A 19,180-nucleotide genomic window follows, 5' to 3' on the forward strand; every position below is an offset into this window, starting at 1 on the left:
TAAATAGCCGCCGGGGTTTTTTCGCTCTTTTTGGCCAACTTGGATGGAAGTTCTTTCTTTGTTACGATTCTCAACGAGGGCTTCCTTCCGCGGCTTGCTTCGGTTGATACAATTTCACTTGTCCACAAACCCTACGGTAAATTTACATACAATTTTTAAAATCATTTATTTACTCATATGCGGTTATCACCTTATCAGACGGAGTAAGAAATCGTACGAAAACAACTCCCAATAGAAGCACCTGTACCGTGTTCCGTAAACTCACACACGTTCCTCGGGCTCCTTCCGTCAGTCAACTCAAGTCCGGCCTACTGTGATGCCGGTCGTCGTCGCCGCCTGCTTGTTAGCTGTCACGGTTTGTTTGGCCGCCGCTCTGACGTGGTGTTTTTGGTGTGGCAGGCTGATTTTTTGATCGGAGCGGTCACCTTTTCTGCGTGTCAAATTGACGAATATTGATCGAGAAGGGTGGTGGTCGCTCGTTGCTTGTGGTTTGTTTTGAAAAACATGTAAATTTAGTGTTATCGCGGCAGGAAGAATCTTTGATGGGGAAATAACAAAAGAGTACAATTTTATGTACTTTTAAATACATCTATTAATTTGAACATGAAACCTTCAGTAAAATATTTAGAATTTCACTTGAAATTATTTTTTTAAGACTTCGTGAAGGACTTTTCCGCAAATAAATTTATTTTAATATAGGGGAAATTTTACCTTTGTTTGAAAGGATAAAAATTCAGTCATAATTCCAGTGAGAATCATCAAATTGGATTCTCACTGCTTTGATAAATTTTTTTGCAAAACTTTTGAGATAAATTTGCGTACCCACTTCCCACTAGATATTTATTCCTTCATATCGATTGATTTTAAGAAAGTGTATTAGACGTCAAAGTGTCATTATGCCTACATTAGACGCAAAAAATATAAATAATATACAGTCCAGACTCGATTATCCGAAGGCCTCGAATTTCACTTCGGATATTACTTTTGTTCGATGTTATCATATTATCATTTGGTAGTTTTTAAGGCAATCAACTTGGCAATCAACCATTCAAATTGGGCTATATTGGGATTTGATGTTTAAAGTAAGAAAATAAAAAAAATTGAAAAACTTTTTTTTTGTTCGTAATTTGAATATTCAAAGTCCCAAACAAACCTTCGGATAATTGAGTCTTAGATTTAAATGCTTTTCCCCTGGTTTCCTTTTTTAGGAAGTGGGTCTAAAGCAGACAACTAGTTTCTGAGATACGGCTTGTAAAAATAAATTTAGATAAAACAACGAGAATTGAACCATAGCACTTTGGTTGAGTGTGGTCCAGATCGCGAAATTAAGTGGAAAATAAATTTTAATAGAAAGAGTGCCATTCAGGAGCTTTGCTGTCTTAAGAAGGGTTTTTGCAAATCGGAAGAGGCAATTTTTGGATTGGTTGAAATTTACGATTTTTTACGGCAAAAAAAAAAGAAATTTCGCGGCATGACAATTACAAAAAAAATAATATTTCACGATACTTTGAACATTGCTGAAAATAAACGTAAAAATGTGTTCCTTTAGCATAATTATGAAAAAAACAAGTGTCTTAAAATTATCAGTAACTCAAGAAACAAAATGAAACCCCGTGACACAAACCATTTACTAGAAAAAAAAGTTGTATTTTGAAATTTGGAAGAATTTCGGTCAGTTGAATTTATGTTTTAGCTACATCAATTTAATTGAGATTTAAGAAATTAAATTTGCTAAAATATCTCCAAAACGAAGCTGGATTAGCTCATATTCATCAAAAGTAGAATCTGTAACATAAGTATAATCATATTCTATTATTTTCCTAAATTAATCAATAGGTAAATTTGAGTTTTTAATTTATTATTTTTTTTTTGACAAAACTTCATTAACTGCATTTTTTTTTTACATCTGCATAGAAAAATATTTGGTAAAATTGATGTCAACATGGATTGCATAGTAACCAGTTGAACATTATTGATCATTAAAATATCCTAACATTTTTGTCTTATTTACCTCTCATTAAATGCAACTTGTTCATCGTTATTTAATTATAATTTGTTCTTTCGCAATCTTTTTGGAATTTTGTGGAATAAAGAAATTTAGCTGGAAATGTACGATTGAATTAAGAGCGAGTCCATGAGCAAAGCATGCCCATCTCGTATCGACCTCACCAATCTGCCTGAAATTTTCAGGGGTTGTTTGTACATATAAAACTAGCATCTGTCAAAAATATGAGCACTCTAGGTCAACGGGAAGTGGGGCAAATCGGGACACAAAGTTTAAAGGTTCAAAAACGTAAAAAATCTCAAAAAGGCTGTAACTTAGGCAAAATTTAATTTAATTTCAAAATTCAAAATGCATCTGAAAGGACTTGAAAAATGCAACAAAATGCAGGGTAGAGCATCCCAATTGGTTAAATTTAAAGGGAGTTATTGGCATTTAAGTGAAAAAATAGCATAATTTTCAAACTCGAATAAAAAAGTGTTCCATCCAGATATCAACTCGGTTCGACTTGCAGCTTGTAGGGGACATCTGGGACTACCGTTTGAGGATGAGAACGCTTTGGGTAAGGCAGTTTAACGTATTAAATTGACACTTTTACTTTTAGTGAATTTTTTGGTTGTAAATTTTTGCTCGGGGGACCCCTTAAATCCCATTTTCTGGTGATAATTTTATCATATTCGTGTTCCTGAGACAATTTTACAACAGAATCATGCATAAAAATGTTTATTTTCATGCATTTTAACCCTTTAAAAAATTTGAGATTTTTGACGTTTTTCAACCTTCAAACTTTGTGTCCCGATTTGCCCCAATTCCCGTTGACCTAGAGTGCTCATATTTTTTTCCAGATGCTAGTTTTATATGTACAAACAACCCCTGAAAATTCCAGGCAGATTGGTGAGGTCCAAACGACATCCCATACAAAGGGGTATGCCCTGTTCGTGGACTCGCTCTTAATACAATATTGAAAATTTCAAAAACTTTTCAAGAATATTTTTTACATTTTTTTGTTTGTGGTCTCGTGGAATGATGTTGAGCTTGCCAAGGAACTTAATCGAAAACACCAAAAAATAATCACGCAATCTACACCTTTTACGACCAAATTAAGAAACAGCATCTGAGCAAACTTTCAAATCAGTTTTTTGAACGAAGCAATTCAGGATTAGGTTTAAAAGAATAGTGACGTTGAGCTCTGAAAAACATTCTTTTAAGCCAATTTGGACTAAGTTTAAAAATATGCAATAATGCTTAATATGAATATAAATCTGCCCTCAGAATTGAGCCAAAGTATAGAAATACTTGCTCTCAATTCTGAGGGCACTTTTTAGTCAACGATATCAGAGACAAAATATTATCAGACTATGGTAGATGTTTTTACAAGTTGAATTCAATGTTGTTTTTGTTTTCAAATTAATTTCAAGATCATTAATTTCATTTTGAAATAAATTAAATCACTAAACATTATATAGTGTTCCTAAGTGCTCTTAATATTCAGACTGCACACTTAACTACCAATCAATATTCAACACCCCTCTTTGTCAGCATATCAGTTGTATCTGCCAAATGAGCTCAATTTTCCTGAAAAAAAAAATAATGATAACATGCGCCTTCAAAAACAATGTGTCACTGACTGGCACATGCTTCCCAAGACGACATTCCATCGTGACAAGAAAGTCTTTTTTTCCATTTTATTTCTTCTAACATTTTGAAATCAGCGTGATAAGCGTTCGATAAGGAGGTTCGGCTGCGTTTACAGGTGAAATCAATGAATAATAAATTAGAACACGACCGCCACGACTTGACACGTTTACATACTGACGAACTCTCTAAGCAAGCCGCGCGCATAATTTGTCGTGTTTTTCGTTTTCAAATATTTACCTTTGCCACGATGGGCCTACTTTGTGCTGTACTCGTTGTTATCAGCAATGTAGCGTTTTAGAAGAAGAAGAAAAATGACACGATAAATGGTAAGAAATCTGACAACTTTCATTTTCGGCCAGATTTCCACCTGTAAGCGACAACATCAATTGCGTTTGCGCCGACTTTTTCGGTGCGATGATTGGTCAAGATGTCCGCTGTCAGTGTTTCTTTAATTGGACGTTAATTGGAAATGTGACCAATCTGCATCAAAATCCAATGCCTTCTTTAAAAAAAATAAGTTGGTGGTGTCAAGTCGAGTCATTTCCGGCTTTTTGTGGTGGCTTCCTTCCACGTCAGCGCGCCTCAAAGTCACGCAATCATTATCATAATCGGACGAACGGGGAATATCCCAAAAGTGAATGGCAAAGTGTAATAAACGACGACGACGTCGAAAAACAGTCGGCATTTTGTATTCAATCGCACCTGACTAATCGATTTCGTTGTGTGTCACCCGTCTCACCGTCAAGTGAGCGAGCACACGTTTGCCTTGCCTCATTTTTGTGAACTTGGGCATTAGAGGCGCTGATAACGATCGGCCGCGGCCTGCTGGGACCGTGGTTCCGTGGAAGAGAGTTTTCTAATCAAAGTAAACAGTGAGTTTAAGGTTCTTTCAATGTGTGTTTACGGCTAAACACTTGGATCGATTCACCTTGTGGATTCAATAGACTAGTGTATTTTATGTTTTAGATTTCAATCGGTTCAAAACATTCACTTTTCTATCAAACCTTCTCAAAGACACAATCTGTCTGTTGTCTATTCTGGCCTCGATTTTCCTAATGTTATGCCCTGTTGAAAAAATATCACTACCAATACATTGTAACCACAAATCAAAACAGCAGATTGAAAATCCTGTTTTTGACAGTTTAGCTTCACAATTCAACATTATTTTCAGAGTGGTTTTTCTGAGAGGTAGAACTACAATAATTCTAATTTTCATGGAATTTCCAACCATATCACAAGCTTGAAAGATAAAGAGTAAACAAAGAATACCAATCCAATCCCTAATAATCATCAATTATAATTTTATTAAATTTTAACATTGAATTTAATTAAATGTTTTATTTGATGAGATTTTGTTACAATATCAACTAGAATATTGTTTTAAGATAAAGGGCATCGTATTTTCAGCGTAAACATTGACTGACGTAAGAGTTAAGCACTGCTTGTTCACAATCCCATATAAGCCTATTCACAATGTATAATAATATACTATTTTTACTGCTTAAAATTTGGTGCAATTTCAAAAATCTGCTTTTAAATATTTTTTTCTAAAATTTGGCCTTAATCTCAGTCAAACAAATTGCTATGAATATGTTTTGTTTTTATATTTAATCAGATTTCAGTACTTTTGTATTTTTAAAGTGTTTCGAAATATTTGGTATTTAAGATAATTAAAAATAGTTATACAGGAAACGTTAATTAGCGCAATGCCTTTCAAGTTGTGTTCAAAAGTCAAAAATATAACTTTAGAAAAAAAATCTTTCACTGCCCATAATTGAAAATTCGGCTATTATTAAATCTCCGTCAAGGCAATTTCCCATAAGAGTGGCATATTAGCCGTTTGGTTTTTCGAATCGGCAGCCAAATCTAAAGACTATTTCAGTTATTCAAGTTTCAGAAGATGCTTTGGAACATCTTCTACCGCCTGGTGCCAATATCTTTTTTTTTGCCAAAAGTGAATAGTAGCCGTTTTTTCATTGGTGGGAAGTACAGTCCAGACTCAATTATCCGAAGTTTCAATTATCCGAAAGTTTGTATGAGACTTCGAATAATCGAAACATTTTTTTTTTGTAATTTTTATTTTCTTATTAACATTTAATTTGAATTCTGCGAACCCATTTTAGCTAAATTTGAATATTTGATTGCATTTAAAATTCAAAAATGTGATTTTCAATATGTTATCACCGCCATTTTGGCCGCCATCATGGATTTAAAAAAATTAAGCATTTTGGAGTGGTGTATGGGTCAAACTTAAGCTCGACCATAAAAAATAAAACAACGATTTTTTTCGTGATTCGATTAACCAAAGTGTTTTTTCGAGGCCTTCTGATAACAAATTACAATAAATTTGAAAACTAAAATATTTCAAAATAAAATACTTTTAAATTAAAATAATTTCACTTTTAATACAAACAATCATTTGTTCTTGTTGGGTTTCATTGGAAATTCATCTGAAATTTAATTATAAAAAAACTTTTACTTTATTTCTGTGGAAATCGGGAAATTATGTTTTGTTCAAAAAAACGGGACACTAGATTTATTTTTTAACATTTTGTTTTTTTTTATAACTTAAAAGAATTAAAGAAATATCCAAAGTGTTTAATATGCGCAATTCTCTTATTTATTCAATATGAAAAATTGAAATAACAGGACAGCATTTTTTCTGGAATTCATCCCATCAATACCTACAAACTTGCCAAAGATAGAAAATCGATTAAAATAGGTTTTAGCGTTTGAAGTTATTTTTTATATTTCTACCGATATTCTAATCATGAAAGTCATGCTTAAAGAGAAAGTACTCACACTATTTTGGCCAACTAACATAATTTTTTTTTAAATAAGGTTGAAAAGTATTTTCATAAAAATTGGTAACTATGCATTTTTGCTGATCTTTTCTACCTTATTTTGAAATAGTAAATGCCATTTCCAACATAACAGTAATTATGTAATTTATGTTATTCTTAAAACTAAAACGAATTTTAATTGATTTTAAGTTTGGCAAAATTATAATGCATTGAAATAAAAAATCCCAAGCATAATAGAAATTAGGGATTTGGATTGAACTGATAAAATTCTTGAGGAATAAAAAAATAGTATTAAGTGCATGTGTTCAAAAAGTACTTTGATAATAACGTCAGACTAAAAAAAACGTTGTTATTTGATATAAAAACTTTCCGGAGAAGTTCCTTCAGATCTTGGGAGCAAACTGGAAAAATATACTCGGGAAATTGTAGATCGAAATCTGGTGGCCACCCTGCGACTAGCTTCTTCAACTATGTCGACTCCACCAACTCTGACACAAGCCAAAACTTACTTAAAAAGTTGTTGAAAATTAGCCGACTTCGACTAAGACTCGCTCTCTTCAGAACTTGCTGGTCCGACTTCGATCCCTAAAGTACCCGAGTCTATAGCCTCTTTCAATACATTGCATTTAATCTACAGAAAAAAAAATTAAGTTGATTTTCACCTTTTTTAAACAAATTTCTTTGGTTTCCATATTTTTACAGAGCTGTTTATTTTGAAACAAGACTGATACCACCTCTAGGTGGATTTAAAAGGCTTTTCTTTACAAAGTTTCCACAATAATAAAAAAACATTGTGATTTTGAAATCAAATTTTAAACTGTCATTTCAAAAGTACATAGAAACGAATACAATAAATTGAACTTTTTATGTAATTAAAGAAAACTCACCACTCATTTATCCGTCGGCAAATAACAAATATCGTTCTCATTCAACTACATCAATTCAACCAATTGCATTGCCCAGCCCAATTCAACACAACAATTCAATCCAAGCACACTGCGAAACTGCAATTGCCGACGGCAATTGCGAATCTCCCCCGACAATGTTTCTTCTCCAATCGCAGCAATCGTGCCTCGTTACACACTTTGTCTCGTCTCGCCTACTGGTCACGATGCACTTGTCCCCTCATTGCTGCACATCTCACGCTGCATTTGCATTTTTGTCATAATTTGTCAGCCTACTTTGTTGTTTTCCCGGCTGCAATCATTAATACATCAACAAACATTCACACACACACAGAATCTCTCTTCTTGGTTTTCTTCCGGACTTCCGGGCTAATTGATTGTCGGTGTGGTCACCCCCGAATCTTCACCCCCTCTCTCTCTCTCTCTCTCTGTTACACACACGTACACACTTTTCCGATTTCCGGGTGGAGGGAGGGAAAGGGAAGCGGGTGGTTAGCCAGATGATATCCTTTCTCATTAGCACGCACCCCTTCGCCAACACTACTAAACGCGCGCGCGAGAGACCGTCCCGTGGGGTTGGTTTGAGATCCGAGACAGCGGTTCCGTAAGCGCGGCCACAATCCGCGAGCACTATGGCCTGACTATCAGGGAGCTGTCACAGTATAGTATCGAACCGGATACCGGCTGGCGAATCAAGCTCACACCACTACGCTACAGTCGGTGAGCCGAAAACTGGACGGTCGCACAAATACAGCGAGAGCAGTTCGCCCCTGTTGTCAATCTATCATCGTTCGACTCGAACAACACTAATTAATAAAGTTATAAAAATCAAATAGATAGCCGAGGCGCAACCTTCGTCTCTTCCGGAGCTTCCGTCGCTGGACCCCCCGAAAAAAGCAAAAAAAAAAGACGGTGTCCTCCTCACCGTCGGCAAGCGGAAAAAGCTCGCTCAGTAGGCTGTACTGGCTGGCGGGGAGTCATGCCAACTCTTTCTCTCTCATTTTATCTCCGCAAGGGTGGCTCGGATTTTCCCTCCCACTCTGAAGCTCCCCGCGCGCACACACACTCACACGCGCGCGTGTGCCACCCCAAACAAAACATCTAACGTCGTCGCCTCGCCGCCCTCAGTCTCAGTAGGCTCTCTGACGCGACGATCAAACGCGAAGCATCGCCAAACAACAAACAACGAACGCGAAAAATCACGCGCGCGCAAAAAAAACCGAAAATCCGGCGAAAACAACAACCAAGCAACCCGCACACATGCGTTTGCACCGAAACGTCAAATCGGACTAGCAAAAGCGCCTTTTGCGGAGCCAGCGGGATCGAAAGAAATTGACAGCGAAAAGGGGGGACCAAGAAAACAATAAGATCGCGCGCGGCCACCCGCGCTGCTGCTGCTGCTCCCGGGAAGACCCCAAAACGCACACATTGACAAGCGGCAGGCCATGAGTTTTCCAGAGAGGGAGAGTATTCTCTGATAACGATTGTTTCGTTGAGTATCCCCCTTTCGTCAAGTTTTCTCGTGCTCTCGAGCGCGAGCTTTCCGCTCACAGCCTGCTGCTGCTACCAAGCCCAAACTGCACCTGTAGTGGTGGCGGGCTCCCCCGTCGACGACTGATAAAAAAGCAACGGTTGCTGCGACGCTTTTTAACTTTTTTTTTGTTGTTTAAACCTGTGAGGGTGTTCGCTCCCCTGCGCCTACTTTGGTGGTGTGTGCGAGCCAGGGGGAGCCGAGATTTTTTTGTTCGATTCTCTCTCTTCTTTCCTCGCTCTCTCACCCCCGTTTAAATGTATTGTAAAGTGCCGAAGGGGCAACTTTGACTGTAAAACGGCGTTTCAAAACATAAAACCTGTGCGAGTGAGTGAGTGAGTGGCAAATGAGCGAATCGAGCGAGAAAGAAACGGCTACGGTGGGGGAGAGAAATCATATTCATATTATTATTCTCCAATCAGAGAGGTGCGCGCGCTCAGGCTTAATGCGCGATATTGTATGCGCATTTTTATGCTAAATAGATGATAATGAAGCGAGTGTGTGCGACGGAAGGCGCGCGAATTCCCCGTCTCGCTCTTTCGCTGCAACGCCAATGGTGCTGGTGGTGGCGGCGGTGCTCTATCGGGTGCTGTGTGTTTGAGGGTACATGGATTTTTATGTGCTTTCTGAGGGGGGCTGTTTTACATAAAAATGAATGCGCGCGAGAGGATGGCATAGAAATTTTAAAGTTTTTTTTCGCCTAGTTATCCTTCTTCTGAGCAATTTATAATGCATGTATTTTCCTATGTTAGAACATCCCTATAGCATAACGTGAGCTGACAAAGAGTTATGGGAATAACTTGGGTAATAATTCCTTCTTTTCAAGAAAAGTATGATTTACTTTAAAAAAACAACAAGAAATAGGTGCCTTGATGTTTTGAAATTATAAACTTACAAGGATAAACCGTCCATCAATCTTATTTATTACAAAAATCATTAATTAAAAATTTCTCTCGACATGGTTAAAAGAACCAAGCAAAGAACATCTTTATTAAAATTGATCAGCATGTGTAAAATTGATCTTACTTTGAAGACATTCTGTCTTTGATGTCCTCCAATGTTTTTGTGATGCAATATTTTTAGTAAAGAAACTTAAATCTGATTATGAAAAAATCAATAACGAAAAAAGGGGTCAAATTGATAGCCGGAGTGAATCATGTTTTTTTATAAATATGAGTTGTATGGAATCGTATTGAACTTGTTAAAAATGTGTTTATGATACTATGAAGTGTATTCCTCAATGAAAATGAGATTGAATCGGAAATTCCTAGGACAATTTTACACTAAGAACATTTTAATTCAGCTTCAAAGTTTTAAGTATTATTGAAACAGAGTTTAAAAATATCTGTAGATTTATAGGCATTTTCAGAAGAACAAGTTTCTTCGCAAATTTAAAAATGGTATTTTTATGCTACAAAATTGGTTTTGGTGGCATCAAAATATTGTATTTTTACGGAAAAAAAACAATTTCTAATGAATGAATGATCAAACTTGGATCTTTTTATATTTTTAACCATAAATGTATAAACATTTTATTGATAGTTTTCAAACTTAGTCTAACAAATATTTAATTGAGTTTTTTTTTCAAATGAAACGTTCATCGTAATTTTACTTATGGTGAATTTAACGTTATAAATCCAATTTTAAAACTTTTAGATTCCAACAAAATCTTTAAACAATGTGATGAATGTATGAAAATAAAGACAACTTAATTTCTTCAAAATAAAAACAAATTAGGCCGATGCCAGTAAAAAAATTAATAACAAGCTAAAGTCTCTACATTTGAATGAAAAAAGTGTTTTACAATTCATTAGTTTGCAAAAAAAATGTATGATTTGACGAAAACAAAGATATTAGCGGAAAAATGTTCGCGGTATTTAGATCGAAAATTTTCAATATTTCAAGAGATTTTTTAACTTACCGAAACATGCTAAAATGATTTTAACGCAGGAGAATGCATTTAAAATTGATTTAAGCTGATTGCATTGAATTTCCATTGAAATTTTGAAGTTATTTGAAGAAAAAAAATGTTTGCCCCCTGTTTTTTCAGGCCGAATTTGAAAGGGATGCGGCGACAAAACCTTTTAAAAATATTTGTACAAGCCTTAGCTTAAATATTATATTTATTTTTTATTATTTTATAATTTATCTGGTTTCATTCATGTAACAAAAAAACTCATAACTGAAAATTATTCTAAGAGATATCTTTTATTTTTCATATGCTTATAACTTTCAATTCGGATAACAAAAAATAATACAATATTTTAACAACGGTGCAATCTATTTCCCTAAAACAGGTTTAAAATTATCTTATTTAACCCTCCCCTTAAAAATCGGCCCAAACAATCTGGTGGAAAAAAATATTTTCAAAACACACAGCAACTGAAAACATTTAACAATCTATTTTCTTAGTATTAAGAGCTCATAATCTGAAATTCAGCTTGGATAAAACTATAAATTTGCAAAAAAAAGGTGTAACAGTGGGAATTGTGCAATAAATCCAACAACAATATTAAGAAACCAATAAAATCCCAAAAATCTTTCTTGACCTCTAATATTCGCATAAATGTCTCATTTGCATTTTCGTTACTTTTTGAGTTATTGAGTTAGTTTGGTTCAAAATTGTGTGCTCTTCTAAGAAAAACACAAATATCCAGTAAAACGTTTTAGAAATCTGGAGGCAATCAAATTTTTACAATAGAACAATAATGTTATTATTCTTTTGAGTTATATTAATAAAACTGCTGACAAACTATTGTATGTACATAATTTGGGAACAAAAAATTCAACAGAGCAAATAAAATAAATCAGTGATTCCATTCAAGAATGAGTCATAATTTAATTTGAGATAATCAATAACAAGTATTCTTTAAAAAACTCCTCAAAAAATTGTGATCATCACACGCTTGAACATAATTCTCAAAACAAAACAGTACAAATTACCCTGCGTCTCCACGGAGCGCTGCCCTCGAACACGAGCAGAAAATTGATCGATTGTCGGTCGACGGGAGGAAAATTGCTTTCGAAATTCAATTTATTTAAACTTGCCATGTATGAAAAAGGATTTACAATATTAATTCCCAAAGTAAACACGGGTGTCGTCAGCGTGGAGAGCGCTGTTTATCACACAACATATGTAAACACACGTACACACACACATCGCCATACATCGCCGTGGCCATATTTTCCATCAAACAGAAGATGTATGTACTAAAACATCGCCATATCGCCGGACTCCACAAGTAGAACAAACAAAGTCCGGTTTCGAAGGGTGGTGCTGGTCAGGGAAACCTCCTCGCCTGCTACGATACAACGAATAATAAATTTAATAAATATTAAATTTCCCATTTCGAGCTAAAATTTTTATGAAAAATTACTTTCATTTCACTTTGCTTATATCGTCTGCGCTTCCGTTCCGAAGAAACACCCCGCCGGAGCCCGTCGACGCCACCGGAACCGGATGCTTGTTATTCGTGTATGCATGTGTGTGTGTGCCCGCTCAGTGTGTACTGTTTTATTTCCACGTCCAAGGAGGCCACGCTGCTGCACCTTTTCCTCGGGACTGTGTACACTGGGTGCAAATAAACTTGGAAGGATACATACGACGGGCACACATACACACAGCTACGTGTACCAATTGCTATTGCTTATCGTGCCAAGCTGCCTAAGGCCATCCACACATCCTCACATGTCATAATTTATTTACGAACTGCCACGCCACTACTGGTTGGGGGAAGCCGTTTTACTCAAACGATCACATTTTTCATGTTTATCATGTTCAATTTTTAGTACAATTTTAAATCCGTTGAAATTTTGTATTTTTGTATTTTTGTATTTTTGTATTTTTGTATTTTTGTATTTTTGTATTTTTGTATTTTTGTATTTTTGTATTTTTGTATTTTTGTATTTTTGTATTTTTGTATTTTTGTATTTTTGTATTTTTGTATTTTTGTATTTTTGTATTTTTGTATTTTTGTATTTTTGTATTTTTGTATTTTTGTATTTTTGTATTTTTGTATTTTTGTATTTTTGAATTTTTGTATTTTTTTTTTTTTCTTTTTGTCTTTTTGTATTTTTGTATTTTTGTATTTTTGTATTTTTGTATTTTTGTATTTTTGTATTTTTGTATTTTTGTATTTTTGTATTTTTGTATTTTTGTATTTTTGTATTTTTGTATTTTTGTATTTTTGTATTTTTGTATTTTTATTTTTGTATTTTGTATTTTTGTATTTTGTATTTTTGTATTTTTGTATTTTTGTATTTTTGTATTTTTGTATTTTTGTATTTTTATTTTTGTATTTTGTATTTTTATTTTTGTATTTTGTATTTTTGTATTTTTGTATTTTTGTATTTTTGTATTTTGTATTTTTGTATTTTGTATTTTTGTATTTTTGTATTTTGTATTTTTGTATTTTTGTATTTTTATTTTTTGTATTTTTGTATTTTTGTATTTTGTATTTTTGTATTTTGTATTTTATTTTTGTATTTTTGTATTTTTGTATTTTTGTATTTTGTATTTTGTATTTTTGTATTTTTGTATTTTTGTATTTTTGTATTTTGTATTTTTGTATTTTTGTATTTTTGTATTTTTGTATTTTTGTATTTTTATTTTTATTTTTGTATTTTTGTATTTTTGTATTTTGTATTTTTGTATTTTTTATATTTTGTATTTTTGTATTTTTGTATTTTTGTATTTTTTATTTTTGTATTTTATTTTTGTATTTTTATTTTGTATTTTGTATTTTTATTTTTGTATTTTTGTATTTTTGTATTTTTGTATTTTTGTATTTTTGTATTTTTGTATTTTGTATTTTTGTATTTTTGTATTTTTGTATTTTTGTATTTTTGTATTTTGTATTTTTGTATTTTTGTATTTTTGTATTTTGTATTTTTGTATTTTTATTTTATTTTTGTATTTTGTATTTTTGTATTTTTGTATTTTTGTATTTTGTATTTTTTGTATTTTTGTATTTTTGTATTTTTGTATTTTTGTATTTTTGTATTTTTGTATTTTTGTATTTTTGTATTTTGTATTTTTGTATTTTTGTATTTTTGTATATTTTTGTATTTTTGTATTTTTATTTTTGTATTTTGTATTTTTGTATTTTTGTATTTTTGTATTTTTGTATTTTGTATTTTGTATTTTTGTATTTTTGTATTTTGTATTTTTGTATTTTTGTATTTTTGTATTTTTGTATTTTTGTATTTTTGTATTTTGTATTTTTTTGTATTTTTGTATTTTTGTATTTTTGTATTTTTGTATTTTTATTTTTGTATTTTGTATTTTTATTTTTGTATTTTTATTTTTGTATTTTTTTTATGTATTTTGTATTTTTGTATTTTGTATTTTTTTGTATTTTTGTATTTTTGTATTTTTGTATTTTTGTATTTTTGTATTTTTGTTTTTGTATTTTTGTATTTTTGTATTTTTGTATTTTGTATTTTGTATTTTTGTATTTTTGTATTTTGTATTTTTGTATTTTGTATTTTTGTATTTTTGTATTTTGTATTTTTGTATTTTGTATTTTTGTATTTTTGTATTTTGTATTTTTTGTATTTTTGTATTTTTGTATTTTTGTATTTTTGTATTTTTGTATTTTGTATTTTTGTATTTTGTATTTTGTATTTTTGTATTTTTGTATTTTTGTATTTTTGTATTTTGTATTTTTGTATTTTTTTTTGTATTTTTGTATTTTGTATTTTTGTATTTTTGTATTTTTGTATTTTGTATTTTTGTATTTTGTATTTTTGTATTTTTGTATTTTTGTATTTTTGTATTTTTGTATTTTTGTATTTTTGTATTTTTGTATTTTTGTATTTTTGTATTTTGTATTTTGTATTTTTGTATTTTTGTATTTTTGTATTTTTGTATTTTTGTATTTTATTTTTGTATTTTTGTATTTTTTTTTTGTATTTTTGTATTTTTGTATTTTTGTATTTTTGTATTTTTGTATTTTGTATTTTTGTATTTTTGTATTTTATTATTTGTATTTTGTATTTTTGTATTTTTGTATTTTTGTATTTTTGTATTTTGTATTTTTGTATTTTGTATTTTTGTATATTTTTGTATTTTATTTTGTATTTTTGTATTTTTGTATTTTGTATTTTTGTATTTTTATTTTGTATTTTTGTATTTTTGTATTTTTGTATTTTTGTATTTTTGTTTTTGTATTTTTATTTTTGTATTTTGTATTTTTGTATTTTTGTATTTTTGTATATTTTGTATTTTTGTATTTTGTATTTTTGTATTTTTGTATTTTTGTATTTTTGTATTTTGTATTTTTGTATTTTTGTATTTTGTATTTTTGTATTTTTGTATTTTTGTATTTTTGTATTTTTGTATTTTTGTATTTTGTATTTTTGTATTTTGTATTTTTGTATTTTTGTATTTTTGTATTTTGTATTTTTGTATTTTTGTATTTTGTATTTTTGTATTTTTGTATTTTTGTATTTTTGTATTTTGTATTTTTGTATTTTGTATTTTTGTATTTTTGTATTTTTGTATTTTTGTATTTTTGTATTTTTGTATTTTTGTATTTTTGTATTTTTGTATTTTGTATTTTGTATTTTTGTATTTTTATTTTTGTATTTTTGTATTTTTGTATTTTTGTATTTTTGTATTTTTGTATTTTGTATTTTTGTATTTTTGTATTTTTGTATTTTGTATTTTTGTATTTTTGTATTTTTGTATTTTTGTATTTTTGTATTTTGTGTATTTTTGTATTTTTGTATTTTTGTATTTTGTATTTTTGTATTTTGTATTTTTGTATTTTTGTATATTTTTATATTTTTGTATTTTGTATTTTTGTATTTTTGTATTTTGTATTTTTGTATTTTTGTATTTTTGTATTTTTGTATTTTGTATTTTTGTATTTTGTATTTTTGTATTTTGTATTTTGTATTTTTGTATTTTGTATTTTTGTATTTTGTATTTTTGTATTTTTGTATTTTGTATTTTGTATTTTTGTATTTTGTATTTTTGTATTTTTGTATTTTGTATTTTTGTATTTTTGTATTTTTGTATTTTTGTATTTTTGTATTTTTGTATTTTTGTATTTTTGTATTTTTGTATTTTGTATTTTGTATTTTATTTTTGTATTTTTGTATTTTTGTATTTTTGTATTTTGTATTTTTGTATTTTTGTATTTTTGTATTTTTGTATTTTTGTATTTTTGTATTTTTGTATTTTTGTATTTTTGTATTTTGTATTTTTGTATTTTTGTATTTTTGTATTTTGTATTTTTGTATTTTGTATTTTTGTATTTTTGTATTTTTGTATTTTTGTATTTTGTATTTTTGTATTTTTGTATTTTGTATTTTGTATTTTTGTATTTTTGTATTTTTATATTTTGTATTTTTGTATTTTTGTATTTTTGTATTTTTGTATTTTTGTATTTTGTATTTTGTATTTTTGTATTTTTGTATTTTTGTATTTTTATTTTATTTTTGTATTTTTGTATTTTGTATTTTATTTTTGTATTTTTGTATTTTTGTATTTTGTATTTTGTATTTTTGTATTTTGTATTTTTGTATTTTTGTATTTTTGTATTTTGTATTTTGTATTTTTGTATTTTTGTATTTTTGTATTTTTGTATTTTTGTATTTTTGTATTTTTGTATTTTTGTATTTTTGTATTTTTGTATTTTTGTATTTTTGTATTTTTGTATTTTTGTATTTTTGTATTTTTGTATTTTTGTATTTTTGTATCATTTTCTTCCACCAACCGAAAGTATCATCGCTGTCTACTTCCGGTCATCTTCTTCCTTCTTGAACATTTTCCATCGTTTTCTTCCCGATGTCTCTGGGCGATAAATGTTGCCAATGAGTGCCAAAGGGGTGTGCGATTTTTCCGCCCGAAAAAAAGCAGCACAAGGCGAAAAGTGAAAGCCGGAATGTATCGTCGTCGAAGGAGCAGGAAGGTCACCACAGCCAGCATCCCTTGGACTGGACCATCACTGAAGAAACTAATAAAAGTAATAAAATCCTTTTCTCTTGGTTGAGCGCACTCGCGGAAAGCCACCAACATGGTTTTCACTTTGATTTTTCATCCTGGTGGCCAGTTCCCGCGCTTAGTGCTGCTCTTTTCCTGGGGGAGATTATTGGGTCAATGGCGCCGGGAATCGATGCTGCTGCAGCTGAAGATGAATTAAAGAGATTGTTTGAAGTAGGGAATTAAGCAATGGCCTTTTTGCTGCTCACCAACTTCAAGAAATGCATAAACTTTTTTGAAACCATCCAACCCTATAAAACAATTTGTACTATAAAAGTTCAAAATAAAAACAAATAAAACTCCAAATGTGTAAAGATGTGTTTCGCCTTAATATCAAGAAAAATATTACAGCTCAACACATCTCAATCTACATAATTATATTTCAGTTCATTTTCAGTAAAAAAGCTATTTTTTATAAATAGTACAAAATAAGCATAAGAAACCGAGCACCTCCATGGGTTTACTCTAAAAAGGGATATTCAATAGACTCCTAGTTAAAAAAAGAAAAATTATATTTTTTGAAAATATTTTCCCGTCTTCATCTCACTAAAATTATCGTCCTCACAACTAATAATTCTTTCCATACTTATCCCTTCCCAGAGTGCTAGTCGCACCTTCAAGGCAATAAAAACATCACCACCAGGCCACTATCATTGCACTTTACGCCCAGACTGAACTCTCGAACATTCTCCTCGACCTCAAACCGCCAACCTGCGAGACACCAACTTCTTCCCTGTCGAAGAGTTACGCGGAAGTTACTCACTTCTGGCTTCGGTTGAAAGTAAGGGTAGCCGAACCAATTCTGAGTTCGCGCGGTCAAAACTGATACTAGGTAGTAGGCCATGAGTCGGTGGAGATGCCCTTACTGCAGGACAGTAATAATATCCAGTGCTCTTCTGGATGGTCTGGCGTGGCATTGAATATGGAAGTTGTGGTGGCGCCTCCTGCGATTGCCACACTGGAACTTTTGTGCCCGGGACGTCTTTAATGACAACATAAATCTAATTAATTTTTCACATATGAAAAAAACAGTCGGGAAAGGTGTGGGTTCCAGAAGGGGGCAAAAATCAATTTTGCGTTGTGTTGTGCGCGAGCTGGAAAAGTAAAAGTTTTTATTGCCTCAATTATGACAGTTAGCTTAGGGCGAATTGTTATAATTAGATCATTTGCAGAGAACGTTGCATTTCGACGAAATGGGGTGCTCTAATAGAATTCATTACCGGTCAAAGTAGGCGACGATTGAGACCAAATTGGTTTTTTTTTTCTGAGGCTACTCCCCACGTTGGCGTTGGAAATTCTTGCGAAGACGCTTTTATCGTTCCGCCATATTGCTGGCATGGCAACCCTGACGGAAATTTATTAGCTCTGCTCATGCCACGCCGGAAAGTGCACTCTCGACTTAAGTAAAAAGGCCAATGCAACCCGAACCCGATGCTGCTGGAGAACATTTGCATGTAAAGCACCACTTTTGCCACACATTTGCTTAATCTTGCTGTTAATTTCATATTTTCCTCTTTTTTCCATTTTATGGTACTTTATTCTTTCTTCTGCAAACCAAATGCATACACAGAGCTTATTTAGCGCCATTACCATCATCCACGTCGTTAACGTTATCATAAAGTTATTGTACCATCGGGTGATCGCACTTATTTATTCTTCTTTAACGCAGCCCCGCTCCATTTTAGTATTATTAAGTTAATTTTTGAATTGCGTTTAAAATCGTGCCTGCATCGCATCATCCAGCTTGCCAGCTGCTATCGAACCACTTGCAGCCGGATTACATCTGTAATAGATAAACTGCAAACACTGCAGCAGTGTTGCCGGTAATCGTACATTTTTATTAATTGCAACGCACCTTCTTTGCACTTTACGATTATATTTATGTGCAAACCGAGTCCGCTGCCCAATGGCTGATCGTGTGACAAAATGTGAAAAACCGGTTCGCGACCAACCTTAATTATTAGCTCCGATGTAATTAAATCTCAATGATTTCCCCGGCATAAATTCATTATGATCGCATTCCAGCATACGGCTTCTCGGCCGAGGTTCTCATTAAAATAAAATATAAATAACTGCGCTTAAACATATTTTCCCCCCACTACCCTCATCCCCCCTGAAATTCTGCCCCAGCTTTGACAATACTCACTTCGAGGATAATTAACAATTCAACAAGTTTTTCTCTCCGACGTCTCTCCAACTGTCATCGACGGTTGGAGCCAGCAATCGCAGCCGCATTATGAGAACGGATGCGTTGCGTTGCGTGGCGACCGTCACCGGGGTTGGCCTGGCAACGATTTCGTATGCATTTCT

General features: G+C 31.8%; 1 protein-coding gene across 5 annotated transcripts in view; it reads right to left on the reverse strand.

The window, feature by feature from the left end:
• Positions 1–8,645, reverse strand: part of LOC6033627 (protein nubbin) — a 163,707-nt gene extending 155,062 nt beyond the window's left edge. For 4 of the 5 annotated variants that reach the window (XM_038252457.1, XM_038252456.1, XM_038252455.1 and 1 more), the window contains exon 1: positions 7,332–8,645. In XM_038252457.1, coding sequence (XP_038108385.1) covers positions 7,332–7,338 — 7 coding nt within the window. In that variant the 5' untranslated portion in view covers positions 7,339–8,645. The remainder of the gene's footprint in view (positions 1–7,331) is intronic. The other variant, XM_038252453.1, reaches the window with a different exon arrangement.
• Positions 8,646–19,180: the final 10,535 nt, after the last annotated feature.

This window comes from Culex quinquefasciatus, chromosome 2 (genome assembly GCF_015732765.1).
Source record: "Culex quinquefasciatus strain JHB chromosome 2, VPISU_Cqui_1.0_pri_paternal, whole genome shotgun sequence".
NCBI lineage: Eukaryota > Metazoa > Arthropoda > Insecta > Diptera > Culicidae > Culex > Culex quinquefasciatus.